The 16,580-nt window shown below is 38.7% G+C and overlaps 1 protein-coding gene across 2 annotated transcripts; it reads right to left on the bottom strand.

Moving 5' to 3' along the window:
• Nucleotides 1–338: 338 nt before the first annotated feature.
• On the bottom strand, nucleotides 339–16,522 carry LACTB (lactamase beta). 2 transcript variants are annotated; one of them, XM_044229485.1, is made up of 6 exons: nucleotides 16,160–16,522; nucleotides 15,652–15,718; nucleotides 13,980–14,170; nucleotides 13,135–13,486; nucleotides 11,580–11,745; nucleotides 339–1,117 (listed from the first exon to the last, which is right to left on the bottom strand). In XM_044229485.1, the coding sequence occupies exons 1-6, from the start codon at nucleotides 16,520–16,522 to the stop codon at nucleotides 586–588; spliced, it is 1,671 nt and encodes a 556-aa protein (XP_044085420.1). In that variant the 3' UTR covers nucleotides 339–585. The 2 variants fall into 2 exon arrangements, with proteins under 2 accessions (XP_044085420.1, XP_044085421.1); XM_044229486.1 differs by lacking the exon at nucleotides 339–1,117 and having other exon boundaries at nucleotides 11,601–11,741.
• Between the last annotated feature and the right edge of the window lie 58 nt (nucleotides 16,523–16,580).

Raw genomic sequence — 16,580 nt, 5'->3', positions numbered from 1 at the left:
GGAGGGAAACTGAGACCTCTTGCTACTCACAAGCCAGAGGACTGATACTTGCCACCAGTCAAGTGAGTAAGCCATTTTAGAAGCATGTCCTCCAGTTTCAGAGAAGCCTTTAGACGATCACAACATCTTGTCTGCAACCTCATTAGAGAATGGTATCAGATTCACCTAGTCAAGCTACTGAGCCTTGGAAACCATGAGATAATTTTTTGTTCTTTGAAGCTGCAATACATAACTAATATACATTTCTCATTAACTTTTTTCTGCTGTCATATTAAAATAGTAATATTTAAAGTTCCCTGTTGAATGAGATTTTCTTAATATTACACATTCAAAAAATCTATTTTTATCAGAATATTTTATTTCAAGAATTAACACTTTTTTTGAAAAGTAAAAATAATATAGTTACTTCCCTGAGTATAAAGAACTAATCCTACAATAAAAGACAATTACAAAATTAAGCAATTAGAAGTACATAATTCTCTGCATTCAATTATACTCTATTACAAATCTATTTTTAAAAATCTCATGTATTTTGGGATTTGAACAACAGCAAGAACAAGAACAAAACAGTTCCTTTTGCACCTGTTAAGATACGTCAGCTCTGTCTTTATCAAATTCCAGAGCAATCTTTAAAGCAGTGCTATTGAGGCCAACAGACTGCATGTTACATATGATAGAAACGACTATTCCTCTTGGGGGAACCTTATTATTTATAGGTTCCGCATCCAGTTCTTCGGGAAGGACCAGCAGGACACTGCTGGCGCCCACCGCACCTCCGGTGTGTGAGGCGTAATGCCGCTGCTTTCTACAAGAACCATACGTTTGCTTCTTTTCCACAACGCCCCACGCCATTGCGTATTTACCCTCTTTATCCCAGGACATCTCTGTGTTAGGGACTGGTGTCCAAATCATAACCATTGTTTCTGGCTTGAGATATCCGGGTAAAAGATTTTCATGGGAGTTCTTAAAGAGCCCAACTTGGTAACCATACAGCATTGCATTCCCAAATTTCAGAAGGTCACCCACTGTAGACAGAAATCCACCACCAGCCCATTTATAGGAGTTATCCACGTATGGTGTGTTGACAAGACGTCTCTTTTTATTGTAAACATAAAATCTAAAATGAAATAAGAATGGTCATTAAAAACTTAATAGTCTATTATGGACTTTACATAGGACGAGTAGGAAGATATGTACATGAGACTGGTTGTTTCAATGTACTGATTATACATTCTGAGAAAATATTCATTTTCAGTCTGATTCAGATTCTAATAAAACATGGATAATTGAGTAATTAAAGCATAGAAAGCGGTTGTTTTTTTTTTTATCTACTGGCATGGCTTGCCCATTTTGAGTGTATCAAACTTTCAATACCTATAAAAATGAATTAATATTACATATGATACATTTGTCTGGTGCATATGCGGAAACACTACTGTCTGGTAGATATTTATAGTCCTTGGGCTCATATGTTGCATGTGAGTTTTATAACGAAAAGAGTACACACCGAGACGCTTAAGATTAATATTTATAAGGAAACTATACCTCCTGGTTAAAAATGCCATAGGAATACGATGTGTCATGATGTGATGTGGGACTTTCTTGGTGTACTGAGAGAAGCTGGAGCTTGCAAACCTGTTTGAACCCCAGCATACCCTTACTAGCTAGTAAAATATGCTGGTTTTATCTGATTAACACTTGAAAATTCTTACTCCGTGCCAGACATTGTTTTAAGAACTGTATCAGTATGAACTAATGTATTCTTCTAACAAGGTTCAGAGGTAGGTACCACTATAATTCCTATTTCACAGATAGAAAACTAAGGCACAGACGTAGAAATAACTTGTCCCAAACTACACAGCTTGTAAGTGGCAGACCTGGATTTGAACCCAGGTGGTCTGCTGCCTCTCTGCTTCCGCATCCTAATTTGGGAAGCGGTGACAAAAATATCTTCTTTGCAGAGATGGGAAAGCATGTATCAATCACGTTACATATTTCTGGTAGCTACCTAATAAAGAACAGCTGTTACTTACTCATGCATTCGACAATTACTGGTAGAGCACTTCCTGTGTGGGAGGCACTGCTTGAAATGCTGGAATAAAATGTTAAACAAGAGAGACAAACTGCCTGACTTCATAAGGTGTCTATTCTAGTATTATGTAAATGAAATCACAAAATAATTAAACCAAAAATGAAATGTAGCTTAAGAGAATCCTTTCTTTCAAGATTCTTAATAAAATGTGTCCTGAGGTTTTCAGAGTGCTGTCCCATCCGTAAGGATCTTCCTCTTCATCCCACCATGGCTGTTCGTAAGCACTGTCAGACTGAATCTCACCACCACTTTCACCCACTGTATGGGTAAGGTCTCAAACTCAGACATTTCTTCCTAGAACTAAGGTTATCCAATCCAGCCAACTCTCCCAACTGAGCCTGCTCTGTGCCCTCATTGTGACCCCCATCTATTCCTCTTAACTCTTCCCAATTTCCTAGGTCTTCTAGTTCCTAATTTCACTGAACTTTCTGTTCTAGCCTGAACAGTTTCAGCTGTGGTCTCACTAGCACCTTTGGGTTCCCCACTCTTCCAACCCAACCTGACAGTACACCAATCTGCCAATCCTGAATAAATCTATGTACCCCTTTCTTTGGTTCTTTATCTGGGGAGAAAAGCTGCAGATATTCACATCAAATTGGTATCGATTCACACTTGGTAAGGGTCTTCACTGCTGCTACCAAATCTCATTCTTTTCCTGGTTATTCCTCACAACAGCTAGTCCCAATCTCTTCCAGTCCTCAGCCCCACCTCTGGCCAGCCGGCAGAGGACTATATCCTTTTTTTACTGTGAAGATTCCAGAGTACTTTAGACAACTTAGATGGTCTCAAACTCCCAACTTTATCTTAAAATGCATTTATGGGGGTGCCTGGGTGGCTCAGTGGGTTGGGCCTCTGCCTTCGGCTCAGTTCATGATCTCAGGGTCCTGGGATGGAGCCCGGCATAAGGCTCTCTGCACAGTGGGGAGCCTGCTTCCTCCTCTCTCTCTGCCTGCCTCTCTGCCTGCTTGTGATCTCAGTCTGTCGAATAAATAAAGAAAAATCTTTAAAGAAAAAAAATAAAATGCATTTACATTATCATGCATTCTTTTTTCCTTCTCTCCAGTCACTTAAGAAAATTTCCCATTGTTTTTATGACGAATTCTACTACCTGAATCCCTGACTGCCTTTTTGCCTATACAACCTTGTTTCGCCAGTTATACTTCATAGATTATTTTATCTCCTTCCAGTCCATTCTCCATGTGGAAGCCTGAGATTTTTGTCTTACCCTTCTTCCATCTGTTTGAAACCTTCCAATGATTACCAGTGTAATTACAAAACCTGAACTTCTTATGATGGCCTACAATACAATCAACAGTCCTCAACAGAAGCAGTACCAACTCCTTAAGGGAAATTTTTGGAGGCCTTTTTTTTAGATGTCACAATTACTAGAAAGCTCTTACTAACATTTAGTGGGCGGGGGGCTCAAGGGTCCTAATGTCCTATGATGTGTGGAAAAGTCCCACACAGTAGTGTATATTCTCCCTTATGGTGGAAGACCTTCAATTATCCTACCGGTAATCATTTAAGTAAGTCTCTGTTTATAATGAGCTGAGATTAGAACGCTTTCCATTTTATTTATAAACACAAAGTAGTCTTTGGACATTTTTATTCTACATTAACTTTCTTGAAAGTAACCATGGTGAAAACCGAAGAAAGACTGCACTGGATTTCGCTCACAGCTTTAGCCAGAGGTAGCCACCAAAGGCACCAATATGACACACCCATATTGGTCTGCATTTACAGTTGTTACATTTATGATGCTTTTATGTCTTAGGTTGTATCTGACTTTATCATGTCTTCTAATGTTGTGAGTAAACCTTATATATAAAAATATCTATAATTATAAATTATATTTCTTTTATTTATTTTACATATTTTTAAAAATGGTTTTATTTATTTATTTTACAGAGAAAGTAAGATACAGAGACAGAGCATGAGCAGGAGGCAAAGGGAGAAGGAGAAGCAGACTCCCTGCTAAGCAGGGAATAGGGCTTGATTCCAGGACCCTGCGATCATGACCTGAGCTGAAGGCAGACGCTTAACTGACTAAGCCACCCTGATGCCCCTTATTTTTTATTTTAGTTAAGAGTAGTGAGTATATGGGGGCGCCTGGGTGGCTCAGTCATTGAGCATTGGCCTTTGGCTCAGGTCATTATCCCAGGGTCCTGGGATTGAGCCCCACATCAGGCTTCCTGCTCAGTGGGAAGCCTACTATTCCCTCTCCTACACCCCTGCTTGTGTTCCCTGTCAAACAAAATCTCTAAAAAAGAAAAAAAAAAAAAGGAGTAGTGAGTATAGGTTATAGATCATATAACCATATAGATCATTTCAGGAAACTAAAGGAGGTATAAAATACTTGTTCAAATAAGGTGGGGGGGGTTCTAATGGCATTGAGAGTCACTGTCCAATGCAATTTAGCCCCTACTTACTTCTATGTTCTCATCACTTAAAACATCTTGCCTTTCTTCTTTTTATGTCAGACTTATTTCTGTATTTGCAACAAGGCAATTTAGATTTCCTTATCAGTCATGTCTAAAATGTATTTTAAATAGATCCCCTACATTCTCTCCTATTACTCAATATAACATTGCTTTGTTTTATTTTCTTCATATCAGTATCTGAAATTCTTAGTCTACATGTTTGTCTCTTCCCATAGAATGTAAGAGTCATAAGGGCTGGAGCTTACCAGTATTGCTCCTTGATGATTCCCCTACCTAGAACAGTACCTGCCACCCACTAAGTGCTCATTAAACATGTTTAGGGGTGCCTGGTGCAAGCATCTGACTTCAGTTCAGGTCATGATTTTAGGGTCCTGGGATCAAGCCCAGTGGTGGCAGGTTCTGCACTCAGTGGGGAGTCCCTTTGCCCTCTCCCTTTGCCTCTCCCCAAGCTTGTGCTCTCTCTCTTAAGTAAATAAATTTTTTTTAAAAAATTAAAAAAAAAAAACAAAAAATATTCAATACATGAAAGCATCATTTGTTGGCCAAATAGTTAATGGAGACAACTTGCAAGGCACTGGAGAGACTAAAGGAGGTATAAAATACTCTGTAGCCGCTTTCAAGGCACTATGAGACTTGTCATACAGTTCTAAACTCAAAGCACTATATGAATCACCTGGGGATCCTGTTAAAATGAAGATTCTGATTTAGTTGGTCTGGGAATCACAAAATTCTGCAATTTTAACAAGCTCCCAGGTAATGTCAATACTGTTGGAGCCTGGACCACATTTCAAGGAACAGGTTGTAGGGTGACTACCAAGATGGATGGGAGGAGTCCTGAGCGCTAGTGAGAGTGAGCCTTGTTCAAACAGCTGATTACAAAGGCCAAGCTGGGGAGCAAAGCAGTTCCATTTGGCTATAGCAGAGAGCTTGTGGGGTAAGTGGTAGAAGGTGATGCTGGAAGAGTGGAGAGGGGACAGGTCACAAAGGACTTTCTGTGCCATGCTAGAAGCTTTGACTTTGACTCCTTCATTTCAGTTTAAAAAATGCTCTGTTTTCTGTATCCTAAGGGAAAAACAACTTTTTATAAAAAATTTATTTATTTCTTTGTTTGTCAGGGAAAGAGAGAGAACACAAGCAGGCAGGGTGGCAGGTAGAGGTAGAGAGAGAAGCAGGCTCCCCACTGAGCAAGGAGCCCGATGTGGGACTCAATCCTAGGATCCTGGGATCAGGACCTGAGCTGAAGACAGCAGCTTAATCAACTGAGCCACCCAGGTGTCCCAGGAAAAACAACTTTTATCTTTTTATCCTTGTTATAGCTTCCAGCTGCCAGTCCTTTCTCCCTCATCATTTACTGCCAAACTATACAGAACAGCTCAGACCTTCTGTTTTCCAGGCACTTACCCTCTCTAGTCCTATTCAACTCCTTAAAATCTGGCTTCTGGCCCACCATCACTAAACAGCTTTCTTCTGGATTTTCAAGGTTCTTCTAATTCTCTTGTATAGTCGATATCCTATTTGCCTCCTGCAGCACTGTTAACCAGCACTTCCTTGATACCCAATCTTGGCTAGTCTGCAGCTCTGAGCTCTCTCTTCTAGATCTCAAACCTATGATTTCCTACATCCCCCTAATCACTGCAGCCCCATGTGCCCAGGTCTTCCCTTCTACAGAGAAAACTTTAGGTCTGCATTAGTACCACAACCTTTCTTCCCAATCAGATTCCCTACTAACATTAGTAATTCTCAAATCTGGTTTTGGAGAAGGGCAGGACAGTTGTCTTTCAGAATCACCTGTGGGCCTCCTCTCTCAACATGTACCCTTCCCTCAAAATTCGTAACTTCAGAGGTCTATGGGCATATATAATTTGAAAACTTACTCCTTTCTTTCTTCAAGAATCTTCCATGTCCCCTAAAAGTCCAAGTCATAATACTGGGTGAACCAAGGGTGGCCAAAGGCATGTGCTTTGAAGATTAAAAAAAAAAAAAAAAAAAAAGCCCACAGAGAATCTAAATATGCCCTCATGAAAACCAATGACTAAGGGGCCCCTGTGTGGCTCAGTGGGTTAAAGCCTCTGCCTTCGACTCAGGTCATGATCTCAGGGTCCTGGGATGGAGCCCTGCATCAGGCTCCCTGCTCAGAGGCGAGCCTGCTTCCTCCCTCTCCCTCTGCCTGTCTCTCTGCCTACTTGTGATCTCTGTCAAATAAATAAATAAAATCTTAAAAAAAAAAAAAAAAACAACCAAAAACCAATGACTTAATGTGTGTGCTCTTCTCGTTTCTCAAAGCTCCATGCTGGGAGGCTTGGACTCATGACCCCAAGATCAAGACCTGAGCTGAGACAGAGTCAGAGGCCCAACTAACTAAGCCATCCAGGCACCCCTCAAAACAAACATGTCTAAAACTAATCTCTTCCAAATGTTCTTCTCTTACTTCTCCTCTCCATTATTTAAAACCTTGGTTGAGGGGCACCTGGGTGGCTCAGTTGGTTAAGTGTTTGCCTTTGGCTCGGGTCATGATCCCAGGTCCTGGGATCTGGTCCCACATTGGGCTCCTTGCTCAGCAGGAAGCAAGCTTCTCCCTCAGCCTGCTGCTCCCTCTGTTTATGCTCTGTCTCTCCCTCCCTCTGGCAATACGTAAATAAAATTAAAAAAAAAAATTACAACCTTTGTTGTCTCTCTTGCCCTCAACTCTCATATCCATCAGGATACTAAATCCTATTATTTAATCTTCGCTTTGTGACTTACCTTTTCCCTTTCCTTCTTTCCTATGACCTCTCTTATATTTTAGGTCCTCATTACTTTCTTCCTGAACTCTGATTACACTTTTTTTTTTTGAGAGGGAGAGCGAATCTTCAGCAGGCTATATGCCCAATACACAGCCCTATGATGGGCTCAATCTTACAACCCTGAGATCACGACCTGAACCAAAATCAAGTGTTGGGAGCTTACTGACTGAGCCACCCAGGTGCTCCATTCTGATTATACTTCTAATTCCAGCCAACTAAATTGAAAAGAAACCACATAATAAAAATACATTTTCTTGTTGACAAATATATTTCTTACAGTGAACTCTGAGCCTGCAAACTAGGAGAGAACTAACTACCTGTATATTTTTAGTGATAATCAGCTTTGTGTAACTTTAACAATAAAGCATTCCAAACCTCTTATATCAAGGCTGGAAATCAGGATTCTTAGTCATTCTTCCCTTAAGGTATAAAAATGTGGAGAATTCTAGAACTCTATACTTTTAAGTAAACAAATTCTAGGCTTTAATCTCTTGATTCCTTTTCACAGAGGACAATTAATGGCTTTTCATGGAAATAATTTTGTTCAACTAAAAGATAAGTTTACTATTTCAAATTGTTAAGGAATTTCTGCCGTAAAAAGGATGCAATATAGACACAAGTTCTTGAGTAAGTTACTGAGACATCTCTGTAACTGCAAAACTGCCAGATAACAAAGAGCCTCTTATTTATTTAAGAATCTCTAGATTCTGCACTAGAGCACTGAATAACTACAGATACCTACAACTACAAACTTAGAAATTCAGAATACTCTTATTTCTGCAATGCTTCTTAAATGCCTTCAGTAATAATTACGTACTGGTTTCTGTTTTATTGTTATGAGAAGTTTAAAAACCCACAGAATTTAAAATGCATATAATAAAAACCAATCCCAATTTAACATTTAGCATTAACATTTGAAACCTATTACTATAGAGTCTATCAGCTAATGGCATAGAAAAGAGCTTCATGAAAAACAGTGCTTAGGATGCCTGGGTGGCTCAGTTGGTTAAGCATCTGTGTTCAGCTTGGGTCATGATTCAATGGTCCTGAGATCAAGCCCCCATCAGGCTCCCTATTCAGTGGAAGCCTGCTTCTCCCACTCCCCCTGCTTTTGCACTCTCTCTCTGTCAAATAAATAAAATCCTTTAAAAAATGCTTAATTTTAGAAAACACTTTCACAAATAAAAATAATAATAATAATCACAAAGGTAATAATAGAAAGTAAAGACCATATCTATAGTGCCAAAATACAGCAAACACTTCAGAAAATATCCATTGTATTTGCTTTTGATCCCATCCAATTATAAAAGAGATTTTTTGTTGCAAGTATTGTGCTAAAATCAGGGAATATGAACAGAGTCTAAAAATAAGCTAATGCATCGATTAAGTATTCCCCTATCAACAGAATGTCTTTCAGTGTCAAGAACAATCAGTCCACTCCCCCATGGGCATTTGCTTCAAGGGTTATTTTAGTTTACTTGCCTATACAGAACATACTTGTTATATAGAATCAATGTATCTATTTGTGTATACTAAGTCAATATTCCTAGTCTTCCATTTAAGAAAGTTCCAGTTTTATTCAGGACAATGTACCCTGCTAAAAACTAATTTCTCTGTATCTCTTACATCTAAGTGTGGCCTGTTGCTAAAATTCTGGCCAAAGAAATATAAGTAGTATTTTGGGGTAGAATTCTAGGGAAATATCTTAAAAAGGTGACAGACACTAGGACTGATTGTTTTGAACACACACACACACACACACACAGGAGCAAAAAGATGCTAAGTATTTACTCTTGGGTTACAATAACTCTAAAAAGCCTAGGTTAGGATAATATAAATATATTTAATTTATAATTATTATGAAGGAGTGAGTAAACACTAACAAAGCTGCAAACTTTTGCTGGAAATTTTATTTCCTGCAAAATGACAAACATAAACGAATAGAAACATATGCATTTACTAAGCTTTACTTCAAGTTTTTTTTTTTTAAATACTTGTCTTTGAAGTTTCCTTTTACTCCCTGAACTCCCTTAAAAAGCTGGTGCCTTTAAGTTCTTTTAAAATAATTATTAACAAAAAAAGAATGAAAGTAGAGTTTTAGAGTCCCAAGTAGATACTGCATCAAGTAAAATAAAGATGAAGTGAGTGGACAGACCATTTTCACAGGTAACATTCTTTCTTTTTTTAGTGCCCTTTTCAGCAGCCCATTTAATATAACTAATATGAATCAACTACCCCTTTAGCACCATTCGATACTTCCAAATCTAACAAACTCAGAGCTGATAGGAAGCTTTAACAAAAGAAAAGAAAACCCACTGTCTTTTTTTTTTTCTTTAAAGAATGGGCAATAGAATGAAATTAACTCACCATTATATGCCATATTTTGATGTTTTTGCAAGTCATAAATTACTCATTAGGAAAAAAGCAAACTGCTTTGCAGTTCTGTACATTCAAAGAGTCTTAATTTTCAGTTTAGAAAACAGCTCAGTGATGACACCTAATGTTCTTCTCTCCCTTACATATAAGTGTAGGCATTCATTATCAAACACCTAGATTTAAATCAAAATAAAATCATGCATCCTGGGGCACCTGGGGGGCTCAGTGGGTTAAAGCCTCTGCCTTCGGCTCAGGTCATGATCCCAGGGTTCTGGGATGGAGCCCCGAATCAGGCTCTCTGCTCAGCAGGGAGCCTGCTTCCCCCACCTCTTTCTGCCTGCCTCTCTGCCTACTTGTGATCTGTCTGTCAAATAAATAAATAAGGTCTTAAAAAAAATAATATGTTGTATGACAATGGAATATAAAAATCTAAAAAAAAAAGATTTAAAAAAAATCATGCATCCACACCATCTTTACTAAAGAATTTTTTTTTATACTCAATTGGCAATCTCCAGTATTTGTCAGTTTTTCTTATGCTTTCCAGTACAATGTAATGTTGGATCCCAAAATAATAAACACTAATTGAAGTGGTTGAGAACTACAGGCCATTTTAAAATTAAAATTCATTGCTTGCTGCTAACCTAATTTCTTTTAAGTCCAAAAAAACCTCCTTCAGGCTGATTTGCAATGCATATTTAATCCTTTTAAATATACTCGTAATTTAAAAATGGTAATTTAACTAAATATAACAGAAGACTGAACAAACCTAATATAGGGATAAGATAAAGCTAAAATAATCCCACAATTTCATCTATTTCAAGTACCATTAAGCCATCTGCAAAGCATGTACTAAGAAAAATATGCAAAGTAAAAGTAACAGTTGATTTGTTAAAAACCTTACCTTTCTAGTGAACCAAATAATAATGAGTAAAATGGAAAACATAGCCATAAAACTCACAGTAGTCATTAGTCTCAAAATTCTCTCCCAAAGCCCCTTTTACAAATCATAATTTAGAAAAAATTATAATCAAATTTAATTTGATATATTTCAAAGACACGACTTAAACTTTTACAGGGAGAAAACCCAGCAGGTACCACTTCAACAAAGCAATTAAATCACCACCACCAATAATGGGACAAAACGACTTCATGTGACTTCTGAGAGACATGACAACAAAATGTAATGTATGATCCTGGACTACATCCTGAAGCAGAAATTTTTTTTCTCTCCCTTTTCTTTTGCTATAAAGGACATTAGTGGAAGAACTGGCAAAATTTGAATAGGGTCTATAGAATTGATATAAGTACTGTGCTGATATTAGTTTCCTGAATGTCCTTTTTTTAAAAAAAAAAACACATATTTAATTATTTATGGGTGAAAGGTCTGTCTGCAACTTATTTCCAAATGGTTGAGAAAAAAATAACAGATAAAGCAAATGTGGTAAAAGGATAACATTTGGGGATTCTGGGTGAAGGGTATATGGGAATTCTTTGTATTTAGTTTTATAATTTATCTTTAAGTGTTAAATCATTTCAAAATTTTAAAAAGTTAAAAATAGTAACAGATAAACAAAATATTGTTACAACATTAAAAAAGGGATGATGGGAGAGCAAATTATAGATAAACACACATGATAGGAGCAATTTTGGTTTAATTATGCATGAGTTTAAATTATTATTGCTGTCTCTCATCCAAGGATCCTGGAATACTCTGCAGCAAATACATTCAATTTCCCTTACTTTATAGATGGAAAAACAGACATGTAGAAAAGCTCTCAAAATGTGGTGAGTATGATTTTTGGAATGGAGACAATGAAAGTCTGACTTTTAATTAACAGCACAGTGTTAAAATGTGATATAGTGAGACACACCAAACGTATCATTTACCTTGCTCTATTGTAAATCACTGGCTCATTTTCTTCCTGCACAGTTGTCAGCATATCCAAGTCATGGAATATTTTCTGCATATAGTCCAAATATTTATATCCTGAAGCTCTTTCTACTATGGCTGCCAGTAGGGTATAGCCAAAAGTTGAATACAAAAACTGACTACCTTGAGACATCATTGCAAAGGGGGGAAGAAAAGAAAATGGTTCATTATTATTTAAAAACATGTAAAATATTTCCCACTGAAAACTGATATACCTTTATGTTTTTACTTCAGCATTCAGAAATAGATCATGGATGATATAGTAACAAATTTAGTCAACTTTGCAATGATCCTGCTTATTCCATGATTTAATGATGATCAGAATATGACTCTACTCCTTTCCATGATAATGAAATAAGCAAATCAATCCTATCTCAAAACTAAATTAAAATCCTTCAAAAAGGTACTAAAACAGGAAAGGAAAGAAAAGCAAATTTGATTTCTTGAGTTGATGATTTGTTCTTTTATATCTTAAACTCATTGTTCAAGGCATAAATTAGTTGTGCACATTCCTATTTTAATAAAGTATATGTAAGTATAAAAACAATTTCAAATAAATATTAAAATACAAATACATACTCAAATACAGCTACTGTTTCAAATAAATGCCTTTGTATCATTTGGGATTCTAGAAACATAGAGTGTATGATCTGTACTAATAACTGGAACCTTATATTTTAAGACAAAATCCATAAATATATTTCTTTGCTCTTTTTAATTATATCTGTATCTATTCATGGTATAAAAAACAACTTTTAAAATGAAAATGGAGGGGCCTCTGGGTGGCTCAGTCATTAAGTATCTGCCTTTGGCTCAGGTCATGATTCCAGGGTCCTGGGATGGAGCCCCACATCGGGCTCTCTGCTCTGCAGGGAAGTCTGTTCTCCCTCTCCCACTCCCCCTGCTTGGGTTCCCTCTCTCGTTTTGTCTCTGTCAAACAAAACAAAACAAAACATAAAATCTTAAAAAAAAAAAAAAAAAAAAGGAATACAAGTACATAGATCTATGGTAAATTGAAAGACATTAAGTGGTTTTGGTAGGCATTGTATCAAAAAATACATTTAAAAAATTATTTTTATAGATCATTTTTTTGGGAAATAAAATTAGTTGACGAAAACCAATTTGTTTAAGGAACGAAGGCACAAAATCAGCCGAGAAATTTAAATACTAAATTGATCACTAACTAAATACTGACATATTAGCAATATTTTATCATGCCCTCTTTGGTCCAGATTTTATTTGAAGAACAATTATTACATTTCTCCATAATTTTCCACAAATAGCTTGATCCAGAAAAATCCACTAAATGAATTTGAGGCTCTAAACAACTAGCTACCTGGATGCTAGGCTTCGTCAAGAATTAGACACTAAGGCACACACTGGGCTGACAACAAAACCCATGCTACAACCATCAACCACATCCAATGCCCTCAGGATGGGATCATTTCAGATTTTCTGAAAATTAATACTTCAGTAATGATGACTTTGTTAAGAGAAAGAATTAACACTCACCAGGTTTAAAGAACAAAGGGTCATTTTTAAATAATCTTAGTGATTCAATTGAATTCTCAAACTTTTCTTTCAAATACAATTCGCCTTGTTCAAAATCATTCTTTTTCTTGCCAGGTTTTAAGTTCCGGCCTTTGGCATCAGTATCTTGCTCTATCTTAGCTTTAACAAAGTCATTCTTTTCATTGCATTTGCCTCCTTTTTCTTTGAACTCTTTTTCTTGGTCAGATTCTACTGTCCCTTTCATCATCTTCAAGGCTTTGTAAGCTTTCTCTTCTTTCACCTTTTTCATGTCCTTTTCATAATGACGAATTCCACTTAAATGGGAAATCAGTAATCTTGTTGTGACAGAAACCTAATCATAAAAACATGGAAATTCAATTACAATATTAAACTGTAAAATAAAAAGTTAGCAGGGGCGCCTGGGTGGCTCAGTGGGTTAATTGTCTGTCTTTGGCTTCGGTCACGATCCTCAAGTCCCTGGATGGAGCCCCACGTCAGGCTCTCTGCTCAGCTGGGAGACTGCTTCTCCCTCTCCCCATCTCTCCCTGTTTTTGTTCTCTTTCCCTCTCTTTTTCAAATAAGTTAATAAAATCTTTAAAAAAATAAGAAATTAGTGGCCTTGGAATAATGCCTCAGTAATATTTTCCATTTTAAACTGTTACTGAAAAACATGTAATATACACATCTTCAACTTTAAGTTTCAGAAAAATACCCAATAGATTATCACTTGAATTAAGAAACCCCTTTAATCCATTAACAATAGTTAAAAACAAACCAAAGAATCTTATGAAACCTTTTAAACAATTTAACATGTGATTAGTAAAATGAACTGTGAGTTTCATTACCTTTTCACCTTCATATTCTTTTTCTGGGAATTCAGGAACATAATGTTGTACTGGCATATCAAGATCCAGTTTCCCAGCTTCCCAAAGTTTGGCAAGAGCAACCATGGTGAGGCTTTTGCTGATACTGGCAATTCTCATAACGGTCTCTGGCTTGCATGGTACACGGTTCTCAACATCAGCATAACCTAAGCCTTTAGAAAAAGAAAAGCAAAAATTCACTAATAACAGGCTTCATGGTCAAAGGAGTCCTCAAAAACTGAAATAATTATATCTTAGAACAACCCATGTATTTATCTAAAGGAAAAGATACTTCACTTTTATAAGCTAATTAAGAGTGGGTGAAAGTCTTAGTAAGGCTGGCAACAGTAAGCCTAACAACTTGATCTTATAACTAAATTGAAATTGCACTCTGTGCACAATAGTAATTTTCCATCTGGTTCAGATATTAATTTTTCTTAGTTTATCTAGACAATTTAGTCATCCCACATTTAACATAAGTTATTCTATGTTCTTTAAAGAAAACATCATTGTTCTTCAGGTTATATTTACTTTGATTCTTGAGTTTCCACTAGATTCCTTAAAATAACCGCCCAATAAAAGGTAATGTGAAAAGGTGTCCTGCAAACCCAATCTTGGTAACCATCAGTTTACCTCAGCTGCAAACCAGAAAAAAAAAAGTACTAGTAATTCAAAGCTCCTGGAGACTTTTTTTTAAAAGTCTGGTTTCATCTTCTGGAGGCTGAAAGTGTGAAAATCTAAGCGATAAGACCTGAGATCTAAAAAGAATGAAAAGATATATAATAATTGTTTTTAAACTATAAATATAGATTATGCTGAAAAATATTTGCAGGGAAAAAAAGCCCTCACCCATAAAGCTGACATTTATGTAATTTTTGATTACAGCATTTCCCATAAATTGGGTATGCTGACTAGGCTATACTTGGGGGAAGAACCATTTTTCTTTAAATTCAAAACATTATTGCTCTTAAAACTTCTAAAGTACTAATTCCTTTACATGATGTCTGAAACACTTCCTAAAAGTAGGGTTCCTAAAAACCTGGGATGACCAGTTGGACCAATTTATGTGCAATAGGTAAGTAAATCAAATTATAAAATACGCTTTGATAAAATTATCATAAAATGATCTAGCTTTTGGTTCGAAAAAAATAGCTAACACCTCTGCCCGGCTAAAAAAAAAAAAAAGAAAAGAAAAAAGAAAAAAAAAAGTAATAAAGGAGATCGTAAACTCCTTTAGACAAGGAATCATGAATGGCCCTAGTTCTTGGTACAGTGGATTTTACAGAATAGGGGACTCAATAACCTGTTAATGAAACTGTTAATTAAAAAAGAAAACAAACTTCTGACGTTTTATCCAGAAGAAAGAGTTACCTACAAATATGCAGGTAACAAATTGCTCTATATACAAGTTTCAGAACAATAAATCCAGCCTTAGAAACAAGCCATTTTTAAGACTTCAAGAGTCACATTTAAGACTGTGAGAAAGCCCGATTCTTTACTGTTAGACATGTTTTGTCTACAATAAGTACGGCTTTATGAAAACTGAACATTTCATGGGATCTACTCCTAGCAGTAAATTTCACTTCATGAAATCAAAATTTCATTCATCAGCTGGCACAAAACAAGCCAGTAAGTAACGGTTTTCTGAGCCCACCTTCCGACCAGACTTCTTTTCCATCTACAGAGACTCCAACCACTATGCCGGGGGCGCCCACCTCATCCTAAAAGTGAAGGGGAAAGGACACAGTTCAAACACAAGCCGAAACGCCTCGCACAGCGCACCCCGAGCGGCTCCGGGGCCTTCCCGAGGCCCCGCCCCTCCGTCAGGGCCCTGCCCCTCGGCCCGGGTCCCGCCCACCTCGGCTTCGCCAGCCCCGGCTCTAACGGTGAGGGGCGTGCCTGGTCTGCACTGAGGGCGAAGGGGAGGTTCCCCGGGCGGGCGGTGTGACCTCCGCCCCGACTCGGGCAACCCGCAGGAGCTTCTGACCGCGGCCGGGGAGCCAGGGAACGGGAAGTCCTTCTCGGAAGCCGGCCGCGGGCATCCCACCGCCTGGGATGGGGTCCGCTCGGGCCCGGGAGATGATCACCAAGGGGCTTCATTCCGAGGGGTCGCGGGCGGTGGAGCGCCGGTTTCCCGGCCGCCTACGCCCGCGTCTCCGCACCTTGATCCGGTGCAGCAGGTCGCGGCTGCTGTCGATGGCTCTGGCGAAGCGCCGGGATGGGGGCGGCATCGGGGTCTGTGCAGACCACGAAGCGAGGGGCTGCTCCTGTGGCGGCAGCGGTTCGGCCTGGGGCGATCCCTCGGGGTCGGGGGCCGCCGGGGACTGCGCGGGGGCCGCGCCCCTCAGCCCGCCCGCCAGCTTCACCCCGAGTGCCAGCCCCAGCCCCAGCCCGAGGCCACCGACCCAGCCGGGGCCGAGCGGCGGCAGCCCGGCGCGCTGGTGGGCTCCGCGCCTTCCGCAGCCCCAGGCCCAACCCCCGGGGGTCGCGGCCCGGGCCGTCAAGGCTGACAGGAGCCGGTACATGGCGTCCACCGAGAGCCGGCAGCCTCAGAGCTCTCGCAGGCCGGCGGGCGGGGGAGGC

This window comes from Neovison vison, chromosome 13 (assembly GCF_020171115.1).
Source record: "Neovison vison isolate M4711 chromosome 13, ASM_NN_V1, whole genome shotgun sequence".
Lineage (NCBI taxonomy): Eukaryota > Metazoa > Chordata > Mammalia > Carnivora > Mustelidae > Neogale > Neogale vison.
Note: the sequence above shows the minus strand (reverse complement) of the source record. Positions and strands in the feature narration are given on the sequence as shown.